At 40.0% G+C, this 20,103-nt stretch overlaps 1 protein-coding gene across 7 annotated transcripts; it reads left to right on the top strand.

Annotated features, from left to right (window-relative positions):
• Nucleotides 1-713: 713 nt before the first annotated feature.
• Nucleotides 714-19,915, top strand: LOC115019723 (lutropin-choriogonadotropic hormone receptor-like). 7 transcript variants are annotated; one of them, XM_029449257.1, is made up of 15 exons: nt 727-806; nt 7,015-7,130; nt 7,295-7,383; nt 9,025-9,096; nt 9,243-9,421; nt 9,748-9,819; nt 12,613-12,687; nt 12,929-13,003; nt 14,881-14,955; nt 15,211-15,288; nt 15,436-15,504; nt 15,921-15,995; nt 17,489-17,677; nt 17,841-17,894; nt 18,158-19,915. In XM_029449257.1, exons 5-15 carry the CDS (start codon nt 9,252-9,254, stop codon nt 19,281-19,283), a joined length of 2,058 nt encoding a protein of 685 aa, XP_029305117.1. In that variant the 5' UTR covers nt 727-806; nt 7,015-7,130; nt 7,295-7,383; nt 9,025-9,096; nt 9,243-9,251; the 3' UTR covers nt 19,284-19,915. The 7 variants fall into 7 exon arrangements, with proteins under 7 accessions (XP_029305118.1, XP_029305115.1, XP_029305117.1 ...); XM_029449253.1 differs by having other exon boundaries at nt 7,295-7,459; XM_029449256.1 differs by having other exon boundaries at nt 7,295-7,459; nt 9,025-9,110.
• The last annotated feature ends 188 nt before the right edge of the window (nt 19,916-20,103 follow it).

The following is a 20,103-nucleotide window of genomic DNA, read 5'->3' as shown; positions in this document are numbered from 1 at the left end:
CAATGTTCAATCTTACAAACAATTTAGGCCTGTGACATCATCAACCTAAGTGATGCAAGGGAGCAATCAGCTGGCACATTCGGTATTTATTAGCTGTTGTTTATAGGTCATGTGCCATTAAGCTCCTGATTCAGATAACGAGAAATTAATCATTAAGAAAGCAATCAGTATGCAGTATGTCTAGGAAGAAACTCGTAGATACACGAAAGTCTCCCTGGCAATGAAAGTGCGAGGAAACCTTTTGTTTTTGTAGAGATTATTATTTTGCTGCTCACGGCACTCGCTTCAGTCAGAGTGCCACCTACTGGTAAAATGAAACAACAACTATCACGTAGCTAACTACTCCTACAGAGTTAATCAGATCCACCGTGCAGGAAGTTGTTGTCTTCACTGTACGTTTGTCCAATCTGCTCGAAACTTGACCTGCTTGATAAGAATCCAGGCCTGACGACATCTGCACATCAAATATTGAGCCAAAGTCATAATGCCACCTATTGGAACATACTCCACAAAGTAAATAATAGTGTACTCCTTTGCGCGGTGTCCAGGGGTCGTAATAAGACCGCAGCTGGCAAAAAAGCTGACCCGAGTATAGCTCCGCCCAACTAGAAGCAGCTCTAATCAGCCTGATCATTGGAAACACCTGTGTAGTTGTGCAGGCTCGTTAAAGCTTTAAAACGCTCTTCCTTCCAACGGTCCCCATAGCTTGCTGTGTTTTGCTATGTTCTCTACAGCGATGTCCTACAAAACTAATTTTATCACAATGAATACACAAGTGAAAACTGTGCAGAACTGTGCTGAGATTGGTGAGTTAACAGAATGGAGAGCATGGCCTCTTTAGCAAACCCTTTAATCACAGTGTGGCTGATTAGGGTCATAAATCCTGAATAATGAGGCTGCTATTGTGTTGTTATTGTGCCAAATGTCAGGTCTCTATCATGGACCATCTCACAGAAATGTAGCAACGGTAGACAAGTTTTTAATGAATAATATAGATATTTTAGTAGTTTAACTAGATTCCTAAACATTTGTGGAAAAAACAAAAATGTCATCAAATGCATACTGAAGGAGACCGCTTAGTGGTGTTGATATATGCCAAATTGCATCATACCAGAAACACAAATGTGTTTTAATGAAGTGCCACGAATATATCCTTTTGAAAACAACAAAAGTTCTTCAGCCAAACAAACAGTAATTAACCTTTTGCCACGACCAACTAGAAAGTCATCACTCCACTTAATGCTTTATCCAAATTGTGATTTGGTGGCTTAATGTTTTCCCCGGGATTGTTAAATGTCGTATAATGATTTACATCTCATTAAAATTGTAGCCTTTCAAATATTCAATTTTTAATTAGCATGTTTGGTTGCCACCAGGAGTCCCAGCTGCTTCTGTATCTTGATGGGCGACACCAGCTGTCCTCTGAAAACTGCACATGATGCTGTCTTATACTCAAAGACAGAAGTTACTGTTGACTCTGGCTTTATGGCACATTCAGATATAAATAGCACCAAAATGATCTATATAGTGGACAAAGATAGCACTGTATGGTGTGTTATCCCCATTCAAGTCTCTCTCATCACCTTTTGGCTTAAGTTGTCTGTCAGAAATACTTGCTTATTCAATGGTTGACAAATACAAATATAGAGTAGACTGCAATGCAAGAATGTTAGTAGCAAAGTAGTCCTTTCGGCTAATACACCAAAGCACTAAACGTCCAGGGCCAGACTCGCCCACAGATCTCAGATCATGTCCAGCTGGTACAGAGAGTGCTGTCGTCAGACGTCCTGTAGAACAGTTAGTAGTGAGGAGTGTTTGGGAGATTCAAGTGGATCGGGCTGTAGACTGAGCAGCCCAGCGGCAGACATATCTGTCTCTCAGTAAGGACTGTCCTCAGTGGACAATATTGCCGCCTCTTCTGGATAAATGTCACAGCATCCAGAGAAAAAGGTGTGTGTGTGTGTGAAGATGTTTTTATAAACACAAATATGCCAATGGCTGGGCCTTACGCCAAGTCTCCCACTCTCTGACACACATGCAGAAACACACAGAAACACACTCACACACACACACACACCGAGCCAATCCCACCACTGCTGTTGCAGTCCAGCTGGCACTGAAAGGGATGCTTTGATGTTGGTAGAGGCCAAAAAAACTGCTGGAATTGCATGAAGGGTGTAAGTTGTGAGCGGTTCGCTTGTAGTAAACATATTTCAGCTACTGTGCTGAAGATAATGTTGAGACAAATAGAACAAAAACATTTAAATTACTGTCATTTTGGACCACCACTCAAGACAGCGCAGACTGAGCACTTTGTGTAGTTAGATATGAATGAAATATTGAGTAAATTTGGATTTGAGCCTGGTGTTTGGACTTTTAGGAAATCAAAACAGTTCCAAATTCATATTTTGTCTCTTTAAAAGACACCCAGCATACATTCAACAATTACTGTAATGATCACAGATTGCTAATTGGTGGCAATTATCTCATTTAAAATAGATTGTGTACCATTTATAGGATTATAGGTCTCTTTAAAATGTAAAAGACATTTTCATTTCAGAAATCTGTATTCATCAAGTGGGCAACTAACATGAAACCTCCCTACCTTGTCTATTATAAATGGATGCATCAAAGTGTTCATATGGAAGAGAAAAGTCGCTTGTTCTTCTATAAACCAGACTTCACTCTAAAATAACCAAATATTTGTCTGTGTGTCGTAACTAAAATCCTCACACACACACAGAGCAAACCAGATCTAAAAAAATTAATAATAATATTTCTCAAAGGACACTGTCATTTGGGCTCACTTGCCTCCGCTGAGGCTGTAACCAGACTCGTGTCCCATTTTCACAACACTCATTATTCTTTAGCTCTGGATCAGAAGGAATCTGTGATCAAAGACCAGCTGGCTTTTCACAGTGGGATTCCCGAGCTCAATCCCAGATATAAAAGAGAAGTGCTCTCTGACACTTGTTGATCATACTGAAGAACTACAGCCACTTCTAGCAAGAGCTATAGGTATACATTAAGTGGAGTAATTAATCAAACATGGTGGGAGAGATGATAGGATGTCAGCATGAGAGCTCTCTATGAATCCTTACCGGTCCTGCAGTGATTTGTTAGGACTTAACAGTGAACAAGATTCATGTCCTGTTTGGTTGTGACAGGGTTAACTCTCTTAATGTGATATCTCTGTTGTGCATTTTGGATGTCCAAGGACCAGTGATTGCCTGCCCTGATAAGCTGTCAGGAGCATTGCCCTGTGTACAAAGTGTGCATGTGTATGTTTATATATGTGTGTGCGTAACTGGGAATTGAGAGAGCGGACGAGCCTCAAGGTTATATGTCATTAAAAACAAGACTGCATAAATTCTGCCTAATAATTCACAATAATGACTCCCATGTTTATTGGTTGCTTGTTTATGCCACGTTCATTAAACTGCCAGCCTCATGGTGCACCTTTTGCTTCTTATGAGTGGGAGTGAGGGAGAATGATTAGAGGGCATATGGAAATGATTATAACCTGCTGAAGTGGAAGTATCCCAGATATACAAAAAACCCTTATGAACAGCGAGGATTAAGCACGTAGATTAGTAATGAGAAATCCTCTGTGTAAGTGTACAGCGTGTGTGATAGTGTGCGTGTGTGTGTGTGTGTGTGTGTGTGTGTGTGTGTGTGTGTGTGTCGATATCTCTGCTTCGTCATGTCTCTTTCCGTCTCCTTGGCCGTCACTTCCTTGTGCGAGATATGAGAATCCTGTTGTGCCCTTGAGTGGAGAGCCTTGATTTTTGTACGCCAAAAACGGTCATTCTGGTCCTCATAGCTCTTCCTTGACATCATTATGTTCTTAGATACTATTAGACATGGGGGGGGAGTTATGAATGTATGTGCAAATACAATTTTGAGTGCCAACTGTGAAGTAACATAAACTGAGGAGATATCAGAAAAATGCCTTTTCAGCTTTTTTAGGAATAGTCACGTATAGTTTTAGTTGGACATTTCTTTTTTTTTTTTGATATCATGCATTGTAAAGATGGTAGGAAATGAGGGAAAGGAAGAAAGGAGGGAAAGGTTCCCCATCCAGATTAGATTATTGACTAAATGTCAGCGTTTTAAAACTGGAGTTTGGACTTTTACATATGAATGAACATCCATTACATTCAAGCCCTTGTCAAACAAGTTCACACAATGCTGATTAAGCCTATCGTCACCAGGGAACTCTCTCTGTATGTTGCTGTTTACCAGAGTGTCTGGTGTCTTTGGCAACTTTCCCACGCTGCCGAATGTATTCCTGCAGGTCGACTCTCCGCATCTCCCACACACCCTTCAAGTCTTCCCTTTAATCTTTCCTCTGAATGCCAAGTTTCTTTTTTATCTGGAGCATCTGTGGTGGAAAGCTTGAATTAGGTCCGACACATCCACTCCAGAAACTTAGCTTCCACCATACTCCTAGCTGTCGCTATGGTCGATCCCATATGGTAATTAATTTCTCTTCCAGAAGGGGGGGATAAAAGTTGCGCATTTGAGCTTTAAACGCTCAATGAGTGTCAACTCCTGGTGACTCTATCCTGAAGCTAAATAACCAAAAGAAGAGGCAGCTCTCAGCCTTGTGGTTTCAACCAGACATCACTTTAACCAATGTCACATTACAAAGCCTTTTGGAAGGAGGGAAAGTCAGAACATATAGTGAGCTGCAGTATATTATCCAAGTCACAGTAAGTTCAATTTAAATGTAGTTATAAGCTCATTTATTTGACTTTGAGCAGGGCTTTTCCGGTCAGACACCCATCAAGGAATTGAACATTGATCGTCGTAATTGGCGGAAAAGGCTCTGCTGTCTCGAAGTATCCGTGCAATAACTAGGATTCTGCTGAGAGAACTAATCCTCCACTAAGACACATACATAAACGTAATGCTTAGATAAAATAAACAATTGCAAATAAACAAAAAGCTTAGCACATAAGGAGGAGGTTGGGGTGGTGGAGGGAGCTGCAGCAGCAAATGGCGTCTGTGTGATCGTAATAAGCAGAGTAATAGTGTCAGCTTACAATGTGCTGGGCACCTGCATGAACATGATAGGATGTTACAAGCCATACAGCTGTGACCGAGCCAGTGTAACGTCTGACTAATGCTTCATTTTTGTTTAGTTGAAATTTGCAGAATTTCCTTGAAACCTTAAAATAATTTGCTTAAGGCCTTGAAATGCAATGTTATGTAATAAGTGAGTTGGAAGTAAAAGGGGGGGGGGGCTGCAGCTACAGTGATGAGTAAAAAAAAGGGACTCACAGAAACACACTCAGTGCCCTTGTTGCCAATTACCTCAAATGCCACACTGATGTGTGTTCACTCTTAAACTCACTCTCTGAAAATGTCACTGTCTGTGGAAATGGTGAGTAAACAGCATTTGACACCACTTGCTGCTTCAACCACTTCCAGTAATGACTACGGGGCTGTGACTCAGAGCAGCCCTGATGTGTTTTTCTGATGTTGTGCTCTTTGTGTACTTCCATATTATGATGCATGTTGGTTTTAGCCGTTTTATATTGTGTTCTATTGTTTCATGCTAGATTGTGTTACATTGCGTGATGTCTTCCTGTATCACGTCATCTCGTGTTGTGTCGTGTTCCACACACTCTCCATGTGTGCCTTGATAACCAGCGGGATACTGACAGGTCAACAGCCTCCCACCCAAAGGCAAGAAGTACCTTGTTCCTAAAAAAGGAACCTCTAACAGCATACAGTAACAAAGAAGGTGGGGGTTACATCGTGGGGTGCAGTCACACCTACAGTCTGTTATGCACCTTCCACACAGGTCTGAATGACACTGCTCTCATCTGCCCCTGTGGTTCTCCACAAAAAAAATTGAAAGTAGTTCATCTTTCACTAATGTGGATTCACAAATGATTACTGATCATGTGTCAACGGTTTGCATCCTCACCAGCAATTGCAGATGCTTTTATGTTTTATGTACACATAAAAGCACAAAAAAAAAACAATAGCATGACCAAAACCAAGGGGGGGGAAGTGTGTTTTAAAGTGTATCTGTAGAAACTCTCTGATCCTGCACAGTGTAAGTGTGACCTCAGTGAAGTCTGAGCCAGCGACAGGAAACTTCACTGAAATGAGCACCTTTACAGGGAGACGTGTAGATATGTGAGCTCCTGAAGACAAACTTTGGCCTCAAATTGAATTTTTCAAACTTCACAAATTCAATTTGTTCATCAAAAAGGAAAGCTCAACAGGTAGTTTTACTGTTATATGTTTATCATGAACTGTACATCAGTTCTGCCCCAGGCTAAACGTATGGCACGTATCATATTAGAATAGTTTATATATACTTATTTATTTATTTCACTGAATAATGAACAAATAATGTAACTATTAATAATGTCCTTATTGCAGAAAACCAGGACTTTAAATGTGAGTCTTGACACATTATGACTTTACAAATGTGCCCTCTTTGTTAAAGGAGTGCCCCATCCAAACGTTTCTAAAGCCACAGCAACAGAGCGTTATCCATTAGCTGTTCTTCCAACCATGCTGATGAAACCAATGAAGCAGGCAAAGGGCTGGCTACAGCTAATGCTTGAAACGCAGCATTAATCTAACAATCGACTATTAGAATAGGTGTAACCACTTCTTTTTCACATTCTGTCAAGCAATTATGAAATATTAATGTGATGTGGCTCTAATTTTGAAATTGTGTCTGTATGCTTTTTCCTGAAAGTCTCTCCCTGCTGTGCGTGACCTTCGAGGTATGATGTGATGCACAGCGTGGTGAAGACGTGGGAGGATTCATAGAGGTCCACTTGCATAAATTAGTCCTTCTCTCTCTTTCTCTCCCCGTCAGTGTGTTTTTTTTCTTCTACAGGGTTAAATATACTGGAACTTGACACTGTGCTCGGCTGAGAGGCTGGCAGGGAATGCGAGCGTCTCGGTAAACAGTGCAGGGAGGTAATCTCTCCAGGGAACTGAGCGTGTGTGTGTGTGTATGTGTGTATGGTTGTTCTACAGCAGCAGTGAGAAGGAGGTGTTGCTGCTCTCTTGTCATGGGTCACAGTGGCAGGATGAGAAAGCTGTAAATGGGGTCAGAGTCACTGACAGAAGAGGAGATTCAGCTAAGGATGATGGTGACAACGCTTTTCCTTTGACAAACTGGTGTAAATGGGACCTCGGCTCGTTGTTGTCTTGTCTCCTGTGATGTAAAGTGTCGTAAAAGGAAATGTAGCAGCTTTGTTGAATTTCTATTGTTGCTGTATTATATGTTTTTTTATTTCCACTTTCCTTCTACCAGGTTGACAGGCCACCCAGTGAAATGTGTTTTCAAGTGAAACAAGAAACCGAAACATCCTGCCGGAGCCTTATCTTCGTCTTCATCCATGGGTACAGCTGTGGCGCTTGTTACTCATTGTAGAAAGTCTTGGTTGCACCATTAGTTTCAATAGGAAAAACCTATTAGGTAGGTGGACTTTTTGTTCAACATGTGTCATCCAGCTTTCAGTTTGTCTGCTTTTTTGTGAAGTCCGACTGTCTGCAGACCTGACCTAAACTGGACAACTGTGTGAAACCATTCTTTCACATCATCATCATACCAAGAACTTTGTTTTTGAAAGTCCCACTTTTCCATGTTTCTACCTCAATGAATCAATTTCAATATTTTATATATATTCAATATCAACATAAAAATAAATGTTGCTACAGAATAGGCCATGCCATAAGTAAAAAATAAATAAATACAGCTGAATCTTCAGCAGCAGCTGAGATTTTGATGAAACGTTTATTTTAGTTTTATCCTCCATAACGTTTGATTTCTGTCAGTTTTCAGGGCGCACCATTAAAGCTTTGAACCAGGCTTTTTTTCTTTTTGTTGGACTTTAACATATGTACTAGGAAAAAGCAATTAATTGTTATTTTAGGACTATTTGCATCCTCATTGGAAGTAGGATATTCTGCCTTAAATGGCACATGTGTAAACAGTGTGGGAGCCTTTGTGTGCTTCCTGTGAATTGTAATTGATGGTGCATTTGAGTGCCTTTGGTTGAATTAATAACAGAGTACTTATTATTAAGTCTTTTTTTCTCTCTTTCTTTTTTGGATATCCAGCAGAACACTCGATAATGCCTTTGTTAACAATGGAAAATGTTCCATTACAAGTTCTGCATTCAAAATTGTGCCCAATTAAAATAAATATACTGGAGGTACAATGAATATATTGAAAGGACCATACCAGTATGATTTAGCTCCAAATTATATTTGCCCTATTTAACAAATTTGAATGCATATTTTTACTCTTCTGGGCATTCACTCGTTTCCATTTATTTCCATAAGAAATAAAAATCTAGCAGACCATTGTAACTTGCTTAAATTGTGTAATCTATCTCAGTGAACACCAAGTTTCCATTTATCAGACTTATACCTTACCTTATTGTTGAGAAGTAACGCAACCTGCACTGACTTCTCAAATCAATCTGCACTTAAATTAGATAGATTTCCAAAGCTTGTGAATTCTTTAGAAACCAGTGGATGCCTTGAACCACATCCGTGAATTTAAAAAAAAGTATAGCATGGAAAGTAAAGTGTACATAATAGAGCAAAACCTTGCACACCCCCTGGTCTTGACAATTAAATTGTTATTTGGGAATGCATTGAAATTGTTATGGGGGCTCACAATATTATATGCTGGAGGCTCATAGACTGTTCGACAGTATAGCACAATGCATATCAATTATAGCTAAATATTTGTGCTATTACATTTGTAGGAATAATAACTACAATATTTCACCCTCAAAACTCTCAAGATTTAAATAAATACTTATTAGTAGCTCAACTGTACATGCAGTTACTCTGCATCAAATTGATTTTTAACAAACAAGACTGACTGAGAAACAGCTTGACTTCAACACATCACTTTTAACACCAGTATTTGACAAAGCTGTTACGGTCTCCACCCACTAAACGTCACATCTCAGCAGCTCAGCTGTCAAGGAAAATTGTGCCTGAGTTACACTTTGTTGAATCTTCCAGGCGGGCAGCAATCTCTCAATTACGACAGCACCTGAAGGCAGCAGTAGATCCTGTAACTCATTGAGATTGCAGGTGGGAAAAAGACGGTAACATTATTTTTGCCTTTTGCCTTTGGTCTGGCATGTTAGATTTCCCTAAGTAGTTTATTTTTATTTATTTTTAATCTTCAACTTTGAGGAGATTCAGCAGAGTTTTTTTCTTTCTATTTTTGTGGCCAGGTGTCACGCATGGCTCCCCGGGCGGTCTGGCTCCTTGTCGTGTTCTCCGGTGTCCTGCTTGTGTGCTCCTGCTGGGCTTATACCTGTCCGAGCATCTGTCGCTGCAGCGCCGACACTTTTGAGTGCAGCAGAGACACTCAGCTGGCCTCTCGGGCAAGAGCAGCATCCGTGCCTCGACTGTAAGTAACCCAACTGTGTCCAGCTTCAGTGTTGATACTAGTCCAGTAAAGCCTCTGTGGTCTTCCTGAAGAGGCTCTGTGGTAGGATACTTCACACTAAGCCCAGCAGTGCCCTTTTGGACTTGTTCTTCTTTTAGAACTTATTGCTTCTCACTTACTTTTAGTTTTTAGTTTTTTCCCTTTACTGTCACTGTAATATTTCTATAAGGACTTGTGTTTAAACGTAGTATTTATTGTATTATAAATAACATTTTGAAGAGAATTTTTTTTGTTTTTTCCTAATTAATTAATTGTGGATTTAACAACTTTACTTATGAATCTTACAGAAGGTTCAATCATCTGCCCTTGAAAGAAGTCCCATCTCATGCCTTTAAGGAGCTGATCAACATTACAGTAATGTAAGTTCCTTTTCTTTTCCTCATATGTTTTTGTTAGGTGAAGAAATATACGGAAGGTGAATTAAAGCCCGGGTTTAAGGAGACATTAGTGCTGATAGACACTTTAGCCTTGATGAAACATACAAACAAACGAGAATGCAGACTATCCATACTTGAGCGAAGTTTTAAAAATCCCTAATTAACACAGTTAATGTTGCCCTTCTTGAAATATAATGAATTTGGACATAAAATGGAACCTGAAATACATCTGACTGACCCTGAATAACCATTTGCAATAATAGTATTAGTAATATATCAAGTGCTTTTCACTGCAAGAAAATACAATGTAGGACAAAGGGGAAATGTGCCTCTATGAGTCCTTGGCAAATTAACCTCCGAATACAGTTAAACTATATATTCCCTTTAGTGCCGCCTATTAGTCTGTGTGTGAGGAGCAGTCCCAGTATTTCCACTTTGGATTAAAAAACAAACCAAAAACTAATGTATATAAAATAAGTAAAAGCATATTGTAGCACCAGTAAGAAATAAAGACAAAGTATTTCCACAGGACACGAACACACATCCACCTGCCCGTGACACTTCACAACAGAAGTCTTATTACATTATTACAGGTCATTTAGTTACAGCGAACTAACAGGGAAAGTCTCCCTGGAAGGCATACCACCAGACCACTAGGCTACCACCACCTCTTATATTTAGTTATATTGATATTCAAACACTCTTGACTCATGACCCAATTAACTTTGACTAATGAAGATGTTTACCAGATGCTTGTACAGTAATAACAACAGAGGAAGAGGTGAACACTTGTTTACGACTATTCCTTATTTCAAATAACACAATTGCATTTCAATTTGATGTCTTAAGTTTACTTTCAGTCAGATTTGATCTAAAAGAATTAGCAGCTTTTAGGTAATTGTTCCATTCAGTTATCAGAAAGGTGTAAGGAGATCAATATCCACGTAAAAGTAAGAGTTAGTTAGACAGGCTTCAAAGTTTAAAGAAACACTACACCCACACAATGACCCTGTGTTACCTTGAATTCTTAATGAAAACGTTGTTTTTCTCTCATGCCTCCGCAGTAAACGAAGAACCAAAAATACCATTCCATTTTACAAACTCTCACACAACTCGTGCAGTATAATCCATGTCGCATTAATCCAGTTTTATGCTCACTACTTCCCAAACACATGCATTTTCAATAAAAACCTTACTATTTTTAAAACTCTTCCGTCTGGAGCTTGTGCAGACACACTACTCGTCTGTGCAAATCCAAAGTGTTTTAAATTGTAAGGTTCTAGAGAAAATGCATGCAGGACAAATTGAGACTTGGATTATACTGCACAAGTTGTGTGAGAGTTCGTAAACAGATGTTTTCATATAGCTTTGCCGTTGTTTAACACGGCCTACTTTATTTCATCAAGACTTTTTGTTTTTGATTTTTGATTCTTTGTTCACTATGGGGGCATGAGAGAAAAACATTTCTTCCAGAATTCAAGGTAACACGGGATGAGCATATGATAAACAAATTATAATTTAATCTTTAACCTTTAATCTTTTCATAACCAGCTGACTTGAAAGTCAGATGTTGGACCTTTTCATTAAATAAGGCAGCACCTAACACAGCAATAATAACATTTTAGCTAAATCTAATTAAAAATTAATGATATCTCTTAGTAAAAATCGACAGACAAGTGAAAAAACCCAACTCTTTTTATCCTAATTGCTAATAGGTATCATCTTTATCATGTTCACAGCGACTAAATACCGAGTCCTAAAGCCACCACATTATCCTGAATGGGTTTCACCATTTTAATTAACATATCACTAACAGTTTGATGAGCTGATAACGTGCGTTAGCCTGTGGTGGAATCATTTTGAGCCACTTTGTGTTGAGTGTGTTTGACTTTGCTCTTCTCCTCAGGGACAAGTCTTATCAGTCTTAGATACTTACACTAGTTCCACAATGTGCTCATTACGCTCAAATCTTGCCTCCGTCGCAAAATAGTTCAAAGTGATAAAACACATTTGTTTTTAATTGAGGTTACAGTCCTAAAGCTGTGACCCTTCGTCTTTTCAGCCAATAACACCAAGGTCAAGGTACACTGACGTTCGCTTTGTCACTGCAAACTGGAAATCAGCTTCATCTACATGTGAAAAAGCTTTTTATAAGCCGTAAGTGGTAATTATGACACTCTACATAATGCAATCAAAGAAGGGCATGAAAGGAAAGAAATTAAGCAGTACAGATGGAGACATTTAATTGTGTTTTTTTTGTGTTTGAGATGGAAGCAGAGTGACGTTAACCTACAAAAAGTGTTGGCTGATTACAGTAGAGTGGGAGAAAGCGATGATTACAAAAAGAAGATGGAGAGCGCCTTGGAGAAGGAAGTCAGTCAGTCATGCATCCATCAGAAAACAAAAGTGTTCAAGGACAATTCAAGAAGTCTTGTTGACTTTGCTTGTCTTTGTTTAGTCTTTTCTTTTTAATCATCTTCACTTAGTCTTCTCTGGCCTAGATGCATATGTTTGGAGCTTTTACAAATATGAGGTGACGCATGTGCATGTCGTGCCCTAGAAGTAAGAATTGGAGTTTTTTCCCAAATGGATTGTTTCCTAATATCAATCATCTCTGTCCTATTTTCAAAATAAGTGCATTAAAAAGTAAGTAAGGAAAACAATCTTGTGCCACTCTTAATATTTGTGTCCATGTTTAGTCGCTGTATCCGACACATTTCAGGAGAGATTTGTTCACAGGCTTTTATTAATCTGTTGACTGACTTTGTGCCACAGCGAGATCTCCCAGAGCGACTGCATCACTCGGATACGGCGACACGCCTTCCTCTCCCTCCACAGCCTGCTCCAAATGTAAGCGACACTTTACCTTTCAGCACACGTCAAATTCAAGCTGCACGATGAAAGCAATTATTAATTTGAACAGCTGGCACGTGTTTTGCATTGCATTTAAGTTACAGAATTAGTCTCTCAATTACAAAGCAGAGAGTTTAATCGCTGAGAGCGGCAGATGTATGAATGGGCTGTTTCTGTGTTCGTTTGTTGACAGCAATACTGTAATTACTGATGCTTTTCCTCATTTTTAATCACGCAGATCTGTGCAGAATATCATCAGTCTGAGGGTTATTGAAAAAGGGGCCTTCGCTGACCTGCCCAAGCTGGAACATTTGTAAGTCACTCTGCTTTATATCATCATCATTGACATACTTAAACAAATATTAAGGCTGGTCGTTCAACCCATATAATGGGGATGGATATATCTCAAGCTTGTTAAACAAATAAGTTATTGGGCTTGTTAATATTTTCTAACGTTAGAAATTTTATTTGACTGAATTTATTGAAAGATGGAGCTTATTAACATGAATACTTTGTAATATATGTTTTAACTCTCCTATAATGGGAACAGCGTTGCACTCAGTGGGAGCAGTGATGCTTTGGACTGAAGGATGCTGCAGGTCAGGAGTAAGTTTGGTGTTTGAGATACGAAGGACATCACAGAGATGCTGTCGCTCATTTTGGTTCTCAACCTGCTTTTGTTCAGAGTTAACAGAAAGTGTTTGCTCACATATTTGAGTGGGGAAGTGAACAGTCAACATTGAAGTTGCGTAGTTGTGTCTCAAAGAGACGGAGCTTCACACAGAATGCTTTCATGTGCGCAGTCGGCACTTGTTCAATGTTGAGATGACCAGTAAGATCAACTAAACAGGTCTGCCAAACATGGAGGGTCTCTCATGAAGAGGCCGCTCCTTCTCTTTCAAAAACAGATCGATTTCTGATCTCAGGGAATAAACCCGCTGCAGCACGGAGCCGCGACCCAGCCAGCGCACATCAGAACGGTGGAGTACGTCCCCGTATTCAGCATCGACATCAGACAGGAAAGCTTGAAATTCTCTGCGGTAAAGTCCTCATGCTCCAATTATGTTGTGCCCTTTAGACTCCTAAGACCAAGCAGCTCTTCCGTAACGCAAAAGTGATCGTCTACTCCCCGCAAAACAAAATGAACGGCTGTGCGGTGTCTGTTGCATCTGTGCTCTCATCACATGCAATCCAGTAAGAATCCAAAGCACAAGCTTTATCTGACACTTGATGTTTTAAGTTAGCTGACAAGTCAAAACTGTGTTTCTGTGTTAGAACTAAGAAGTACAAAACATTCAAGCTCAAGTTTCTATCTGGGCCATATTCCATTATACTTTTAGAATTTGCTGCGGGCCAATTAAAAATGGACCACGGCCGCAGTTGGGACACTCCTGGTGTAGGGGAATGGCTTTGACACCTCAGTCTGTTGGAGGGGGGTACTCCACCATGTTTGTTCCAACCTATGATTGAGAGAAAGAAAGAGAAACAAGAATGTCTCTTTTTATGATGATAAAATAGATTCATCGTTTGTATACTGCGATGGTAACATCTGGTGTACATCAAAGTAATATAGCAACTGCTGCACTTTCTTTTAAGCTTAGCTTTAAAATAAATCATTGGAAGTACATGTATTTCTTACACAAACAACTGGGGCTCTATACTGTATGTATTAGACATGTGGCTGGCTAGTGATGGGCCTTTTGAACAAGCTACGCCTCTAAATGCTGTGGTATTGGTGCATGTTATGTGCATGTCCCGATGAAGAAAAGCATCAAATACGCAGCAATGAAGAGTTGGAAAAAGCCAAAACAGAATAAGTATGACTCTGTCAGACAGTGTTGAATGAGATATTGTAAAAAACAGGAAAATAAAAAAACTGGGGGGCATAAGGTATGAAACATGAGAGCATTTAACGGGCAGTGAAAGTCTAGGAGAAATGTTATTGAGTTGTGGGAAGTGTAGTATCCAGCATTTTGAAACGATCAAGCTGGAGATATTTTCGATGTATCTCGCATTCATTGCTGCAAGTTAAATGCGAAGAAGCGTGTCAAAGGTCACAAGCAGACAGTGAGATGAGGGAAATGTATCTTACCACCTGAGACAATCTGCAACCGTGTGACATTTTTGCGGGCGCTTGCAGGAAGATTTGTTCTTATCCGTACCTGATCGCATGTCTCTGCTGCTTCACAGGAGCATCTCTAACACGGGGCTGATACACTTCCCAGACTTCACAACTATCTCTTCCCTGGTGCCATATATCATCCTGTAAGTAATCACATATAAAAAAATAGTGTGTTTCTAAACTAGATTACTCCCTGCATGTTATAAAACTGTGTGTTCTTCGTGTTATAACTTCACGTGGTTGTTTATTAGTCTGGTTTTACTTTTATCTATCAATGTCACCAGCCCTCCGAGCCACAGTTCATCAAACTTCGCTCTTTTTGCATGAATGTGCATCATTTTGTCTAGCTGATAATTAAGCCAAACAGCCCGAGTGAATGTCATCTCCTCCGTGTACAGAGAAATGACAGACAACATGAGGATTGACATCATTCCAGCCAATTCGTTCCAGGGTATCTCAGAGGAGTATGTTGACATGTGAGTGCAGGAGCCACATTTCTTTTGTTATCCCATTATCGAAGCTCAGGGCAAGAATGTGTCTCAAAATGCTTATGTAATTTGATGGTCATTTCTCTGACCTTAGTGATAGGTGCTTTTAACATTGTAACATTGTGTCCTTGACAGGAACCTGGTTAGAAACGGCTTCAGGGGCATACAATCTCATGCATTCAATGGAACCAAGCTCAGCACTCTGTAAGCATTTTGATAATCTCATACTAAACTAACAACATTACAGGCCGATACAGTATGCTGCTGCTAAGTATGCTCTTCAGGTCTACGGCTTTTCTTTTTCTAATCATAAAAAAGCTGAGTGTACCAGTAAACAAACGTTACATAAGACTAAACAAAGATTGGATGTCCCGTTGTTTTCTTGCTCTGCCCCGTACTGCTGATAGTTGATGGGGACGAGATATGTGCAGACACCATGCAGTCTAAAAATAATGCTCATCTTCCTCAGTGTCAAGCTGAGAAAACAAAAATGGTTTGAGGCATCGTTGGCCAATAATGTGTCATCTTAAATGTTGTTTCATATTGCATGTTAAGTGCTAAACTACTGTTTGGACTGGAGGTCACTTGTGTTACAGTTGTTGTTTTTATGTCTTTTGTAGGATTTTGAGAGACAATAAGTTTCTGCGTGACATTGAAGAAGACGCTTTTGAAGGAGCCACAGGTCCGAGTTCTCTGTAAGTAACAATAATTCAAGTAAAACCAGTAAAACCAGTAAAACCAAAGGAAATGTCATCACAATTTTCCGGATGTCATCTTAAAAATCAGCGGTGGAAGAAATATTAAGATGTTTTATTTAAAGCTGTATCTTTTGGGTCATTGTTTCTGTTTCATGGTGCACAACTTTACAGTTTACCGTTACCGCTTTCAACCGTGTCGTCTTCAGCCACAGCAGGTAGCTGCCGGGCAGATAAAATTAGCAACTCGCTAATGGACATAGTGGAGCAACTAAAGAGACTTTTATTTTATCTCAGGAGATGGTGGAGAGTAAAACAGAGAAGAGTTTATTAAAAAGTAGGTTGACTTAAAACGTAAAAGTTCTGCATTCAAAATGTTAACAAAACTAGTGTTAGAAAAAAGTATTTATTATGCAGAACCGCCCCTTTGAGAATGTTATGCAACTTATATTTTGTCTTTTTTGATAACATATAGTTATTTTTCATATGTATTTTTGATGTAGGTAATCAGAGCTAATGTGAAGTACTTTATACGGTGTATACTGTTTAATCTATAAAAATACACCATATTTTATAAACTGAATACATGATTGAATGTAAAATCTTCACCTGTAAAGTAACTAGAAACTATATCTGTTAAATAGATGTAATGAAATAAAATTAAAATAACAAGACATTTGTGGCAAAGTTAAATACGACAGAGGACAATCATACATTCGCTATCTTCTGTTGTTTATATCAACACCATTAAGGCGACCATATTTGAACTGGGCCAGGGAAGTATGTTTAATATTCATAACAATATTTATCATTTTATTGTTTAAACATTAGGACAGTGACAGCCTGTCTGTGTAAACAACCAACAAGGCGAGCAGGACAGCTGAATACTGATTAGTGAGCAAATAACCCGGCTGCCGAGCATCCAGCTTGCAAGGTCTCTGCAAGCAACCCCGTGCTGCAGATATGAAATGTCCTCTCATCTTAGTTATGAATTACAGTAGTGTTTGTGTTATTAACTGCCACGCAAGCAAAGCCAAAGGTCTTCCGTTTGCTTGAGTGGGGTCCAGAGTGTAACTTCTGGGATTCTTTCAGATTTAATGAATGCCAAGTTACAAGTAATGCAATCAAATGAGGGAGTGAAGAAGATCTGGGGTGTTATTTTGCTTTGGAAAAGAAATGTATTCAGTCCTAAGTGTCAGTAATTGTAACCTTTATTCTGTGATGAAGAGTTTTTGTTGTGAAGAAGCATCTCTTTTAGAAAGACCTTGATGAATATGAAAACTGTAAATTAGGGCTTTTCTGCCACAGTCACTAGGACATAATGAGCTCCCCTGAGAGATTCAACAGATTTGCCTGAAACAGCATTTCTTTCCATCATCAACAAAACACTAATGGCTCTTCTTGTCAGAAAGACTGGCTTTGTAACCCTCCAACAGTCCAATTATTGAAAAGCTGTATGTTTCACTACTATGTTCTCTGATTGTGTGATTCAGGGATGTTTCGTCCACACCTCTGAGTTCCCTCCCCCCTAAAGGATTGAGTCAGGTGAAGTTTCTGAAAGCCATCTCTACCTTTGCTCTGAAGACCCTCCCTCCACTGGAAAGCCTGGCTGAGCTGCTGAATGCCGAACTCACGTACCCCAGCCACTGCTGCGCTTTCCACACATGGCGACGGAAACAAAGGTAACCGACCACTGCTCCCAGAGATCCAACAAATTCACTCACATCTGCGCAAACAACAAAAGCTCTGTCCAGTGAATACAGATCATCAGTAGTTTGGTAGTTAGCAGCCGAGTTTACTGGAATTCTGTGTGGTCTAACAGTTTCCCTTCTTTCTCATTGAAAGGGAAAGTGCCTTAAAGAACTTCACAAAGTTTTGTGATCTCAGCGAAACTGAAATGTAAGTTACTTCACTGCACACTTAGGGACTGTGCAAAAATGATTGGTGTGGGATAGAATTGCATAGTTCACACATTAATATTCTCTCAGGATCGAGTTGTTCAAGAATGAACTTATACTAATACAATTAACTAAATACAAAACACAAACGTCCCCGTTATGTGACTCCTGCATGTCATTCTTATAGTCCCTTACGCAGATAGCTTTCCTTGATCAATTGCTCTGGTATTTGTAAAGTAATCTTAACGTCTGTGTATTCTTCAGAGAGCCCACTTCAGATGGCATGAATCTTATCGATGCGATCAACTTTCAGTATCCGGACCTGGAATTTGATTGTCTCAACAACCCATTTGTCAAGTGCACGCCAAAGCCAGATGCTTTTAACCCCTGTGAGGACCTGCTGGGCTTTCCCTTCCTGCGCTGTCTCACCTGGATAATCACAGTGTTCGCAGTGACCGGTAACCTGGCTGTTCTGGCTATGCTGCTAATTAGCCACCGCAATCTAACTATCTCCAGATTCCTTATGTGTAACCTGGCCTTCGCTGACCTGTGCATGGGGCTCTACCTGATGCTCATCGCCTTCATGGACCTCCTCTCCCGTCACGAGTACTACAACTACTCCACGGACTGGCAGACAGGGCCCGGATGTGGCATAGCAGGATTTTTTACAGTATTTTCCAGCGAGCTCTCAGTATACACATTGACTGTGATAAGCCTTGAACGCTGGCACACCATCACCAATGCCATGCATGTCAACAAGAGGCTGCGGATGCACCATGTGGCGGCGATAATGGGGGCAGGCTGGGGATTCTCTCTGCTGGTAGCCCTGCTCCCTCTTGTGGGGGTCAGCAGTTACAGCAAAGTGAGCATCTGTCTGCCCATGGACATCGACACGCTGGCTTCTCAGGTTTACGTGGTGGCTGTGCTCATCCTCAATGTTGTCGCTTTCCTGTTGGTCTGCTACTGTTACATATGCATATATCTGAGTGTTCGCAACCCAGAGCACTCTACCCGTCACGGAGACACTAAGATTGCCAAGCGCATGGCCGTGCTCATTTTTACAGACTTTGTGTGCATGGCCCCAATCTCTTTCTTCGCCATCTCCGCTGCCCTGCGTATGCCCCTCATAACCGTGTCTCACTCAAAGATCCTGCTCATCCTTTTTTATCCCATCAACTCACTCTGCAATCCTTTCTTGTACACCCTCTTCACACGGGCTTTCAGGAAGGACGTGTGCCTGCTGTTGGGTCGCTGCAGCGGCTTGTACAGGTCACAGAATCTGGCTACACACCGCAACTGCTCCAAGAAAATGCCCAATGCTCAATCACTTAGTTTCTATGCCTTTCACATTAAGATGAAGGATTGCTTTCTAAACAAGGGAGCCACATGACCATCAACACTGAGAATTATATTATGAACTTAAGAGGCAGCGTCTCCTGCTAGAAATGTAGCATTTCTTCAAACTTTAGGTCAGTGTGAAGAGATTTTCAGTCTTGTACATTATCAGATTTAATCTAGGTTAGTTTACAAAGTGAGAATTTCATCATTCAGGACTACGAGACTCCAAACTGAAGACAACGGGAGCTGCTGCTGCTTCCATTTCTGCACGTGATGTGGTACATAGAAGACGATGGATGGAGGAGGAATGGGGAACAAATAATACAGGCTAGATTATTTGCAAAGTTATCCTGAAGCACTGATGGTCCTTTATGTTAAGATCAATCCTGTATATACAGCTTTTGTGTAAGATGTTACAAGAGATATTTAGTTCTATTCATTTCATTATTCCGTCTTTATAAACGTTGAGATTTTGAGTTCAAACACAATGAAGTAAATGTGATCTGGTGACTTGTCTACCAGAAATATTACTGTGGTACAAAATGTCCTGGATTTTCACAAGACCGTTTAATAAAATTGAAAAAAGTGTAGTGAATCACTTGCTTTCAATTTGTTTTCCCATTTAGCTAAAAATAAATACGTATATTATAGAAACTACTCGGCATCATGTTAGTGTCTTTCCATCCTGACTGCTTATTTTCAGAGATAAATGTGAATCTATGGTTGACTTTATTAATCTAACCTCTTCTGAAACCGTACATCTTATAAATATGCTGGGCAGACACATATTTGCATCATGTTAGGCTATTCTAGGATTACTGTGGAAAATGGCATCTGATTAATAAACAGATCACATTTTGGTGTTGTCACAA

The sequence above is a fragment of the Cottoperca gobio genome, chromosome 15 (genome assembly GCF_900634415.1).
Source record: "Cottoperca gobio chromosome 15, fCotGob3.1, whole genome shotgun sequence".
Lineage (NCBI taxonomy): Eukaryota > Metazoa > Chordata > Actinopteri > Perciformes > Bovichtidae > Cottoperca > Cottoperca gobio.
The sequence above is the reverse complement of the archived record's forward strand: the minus strand, read 5'-3'. Positions and strand labels throughout refer to the sequence as shown.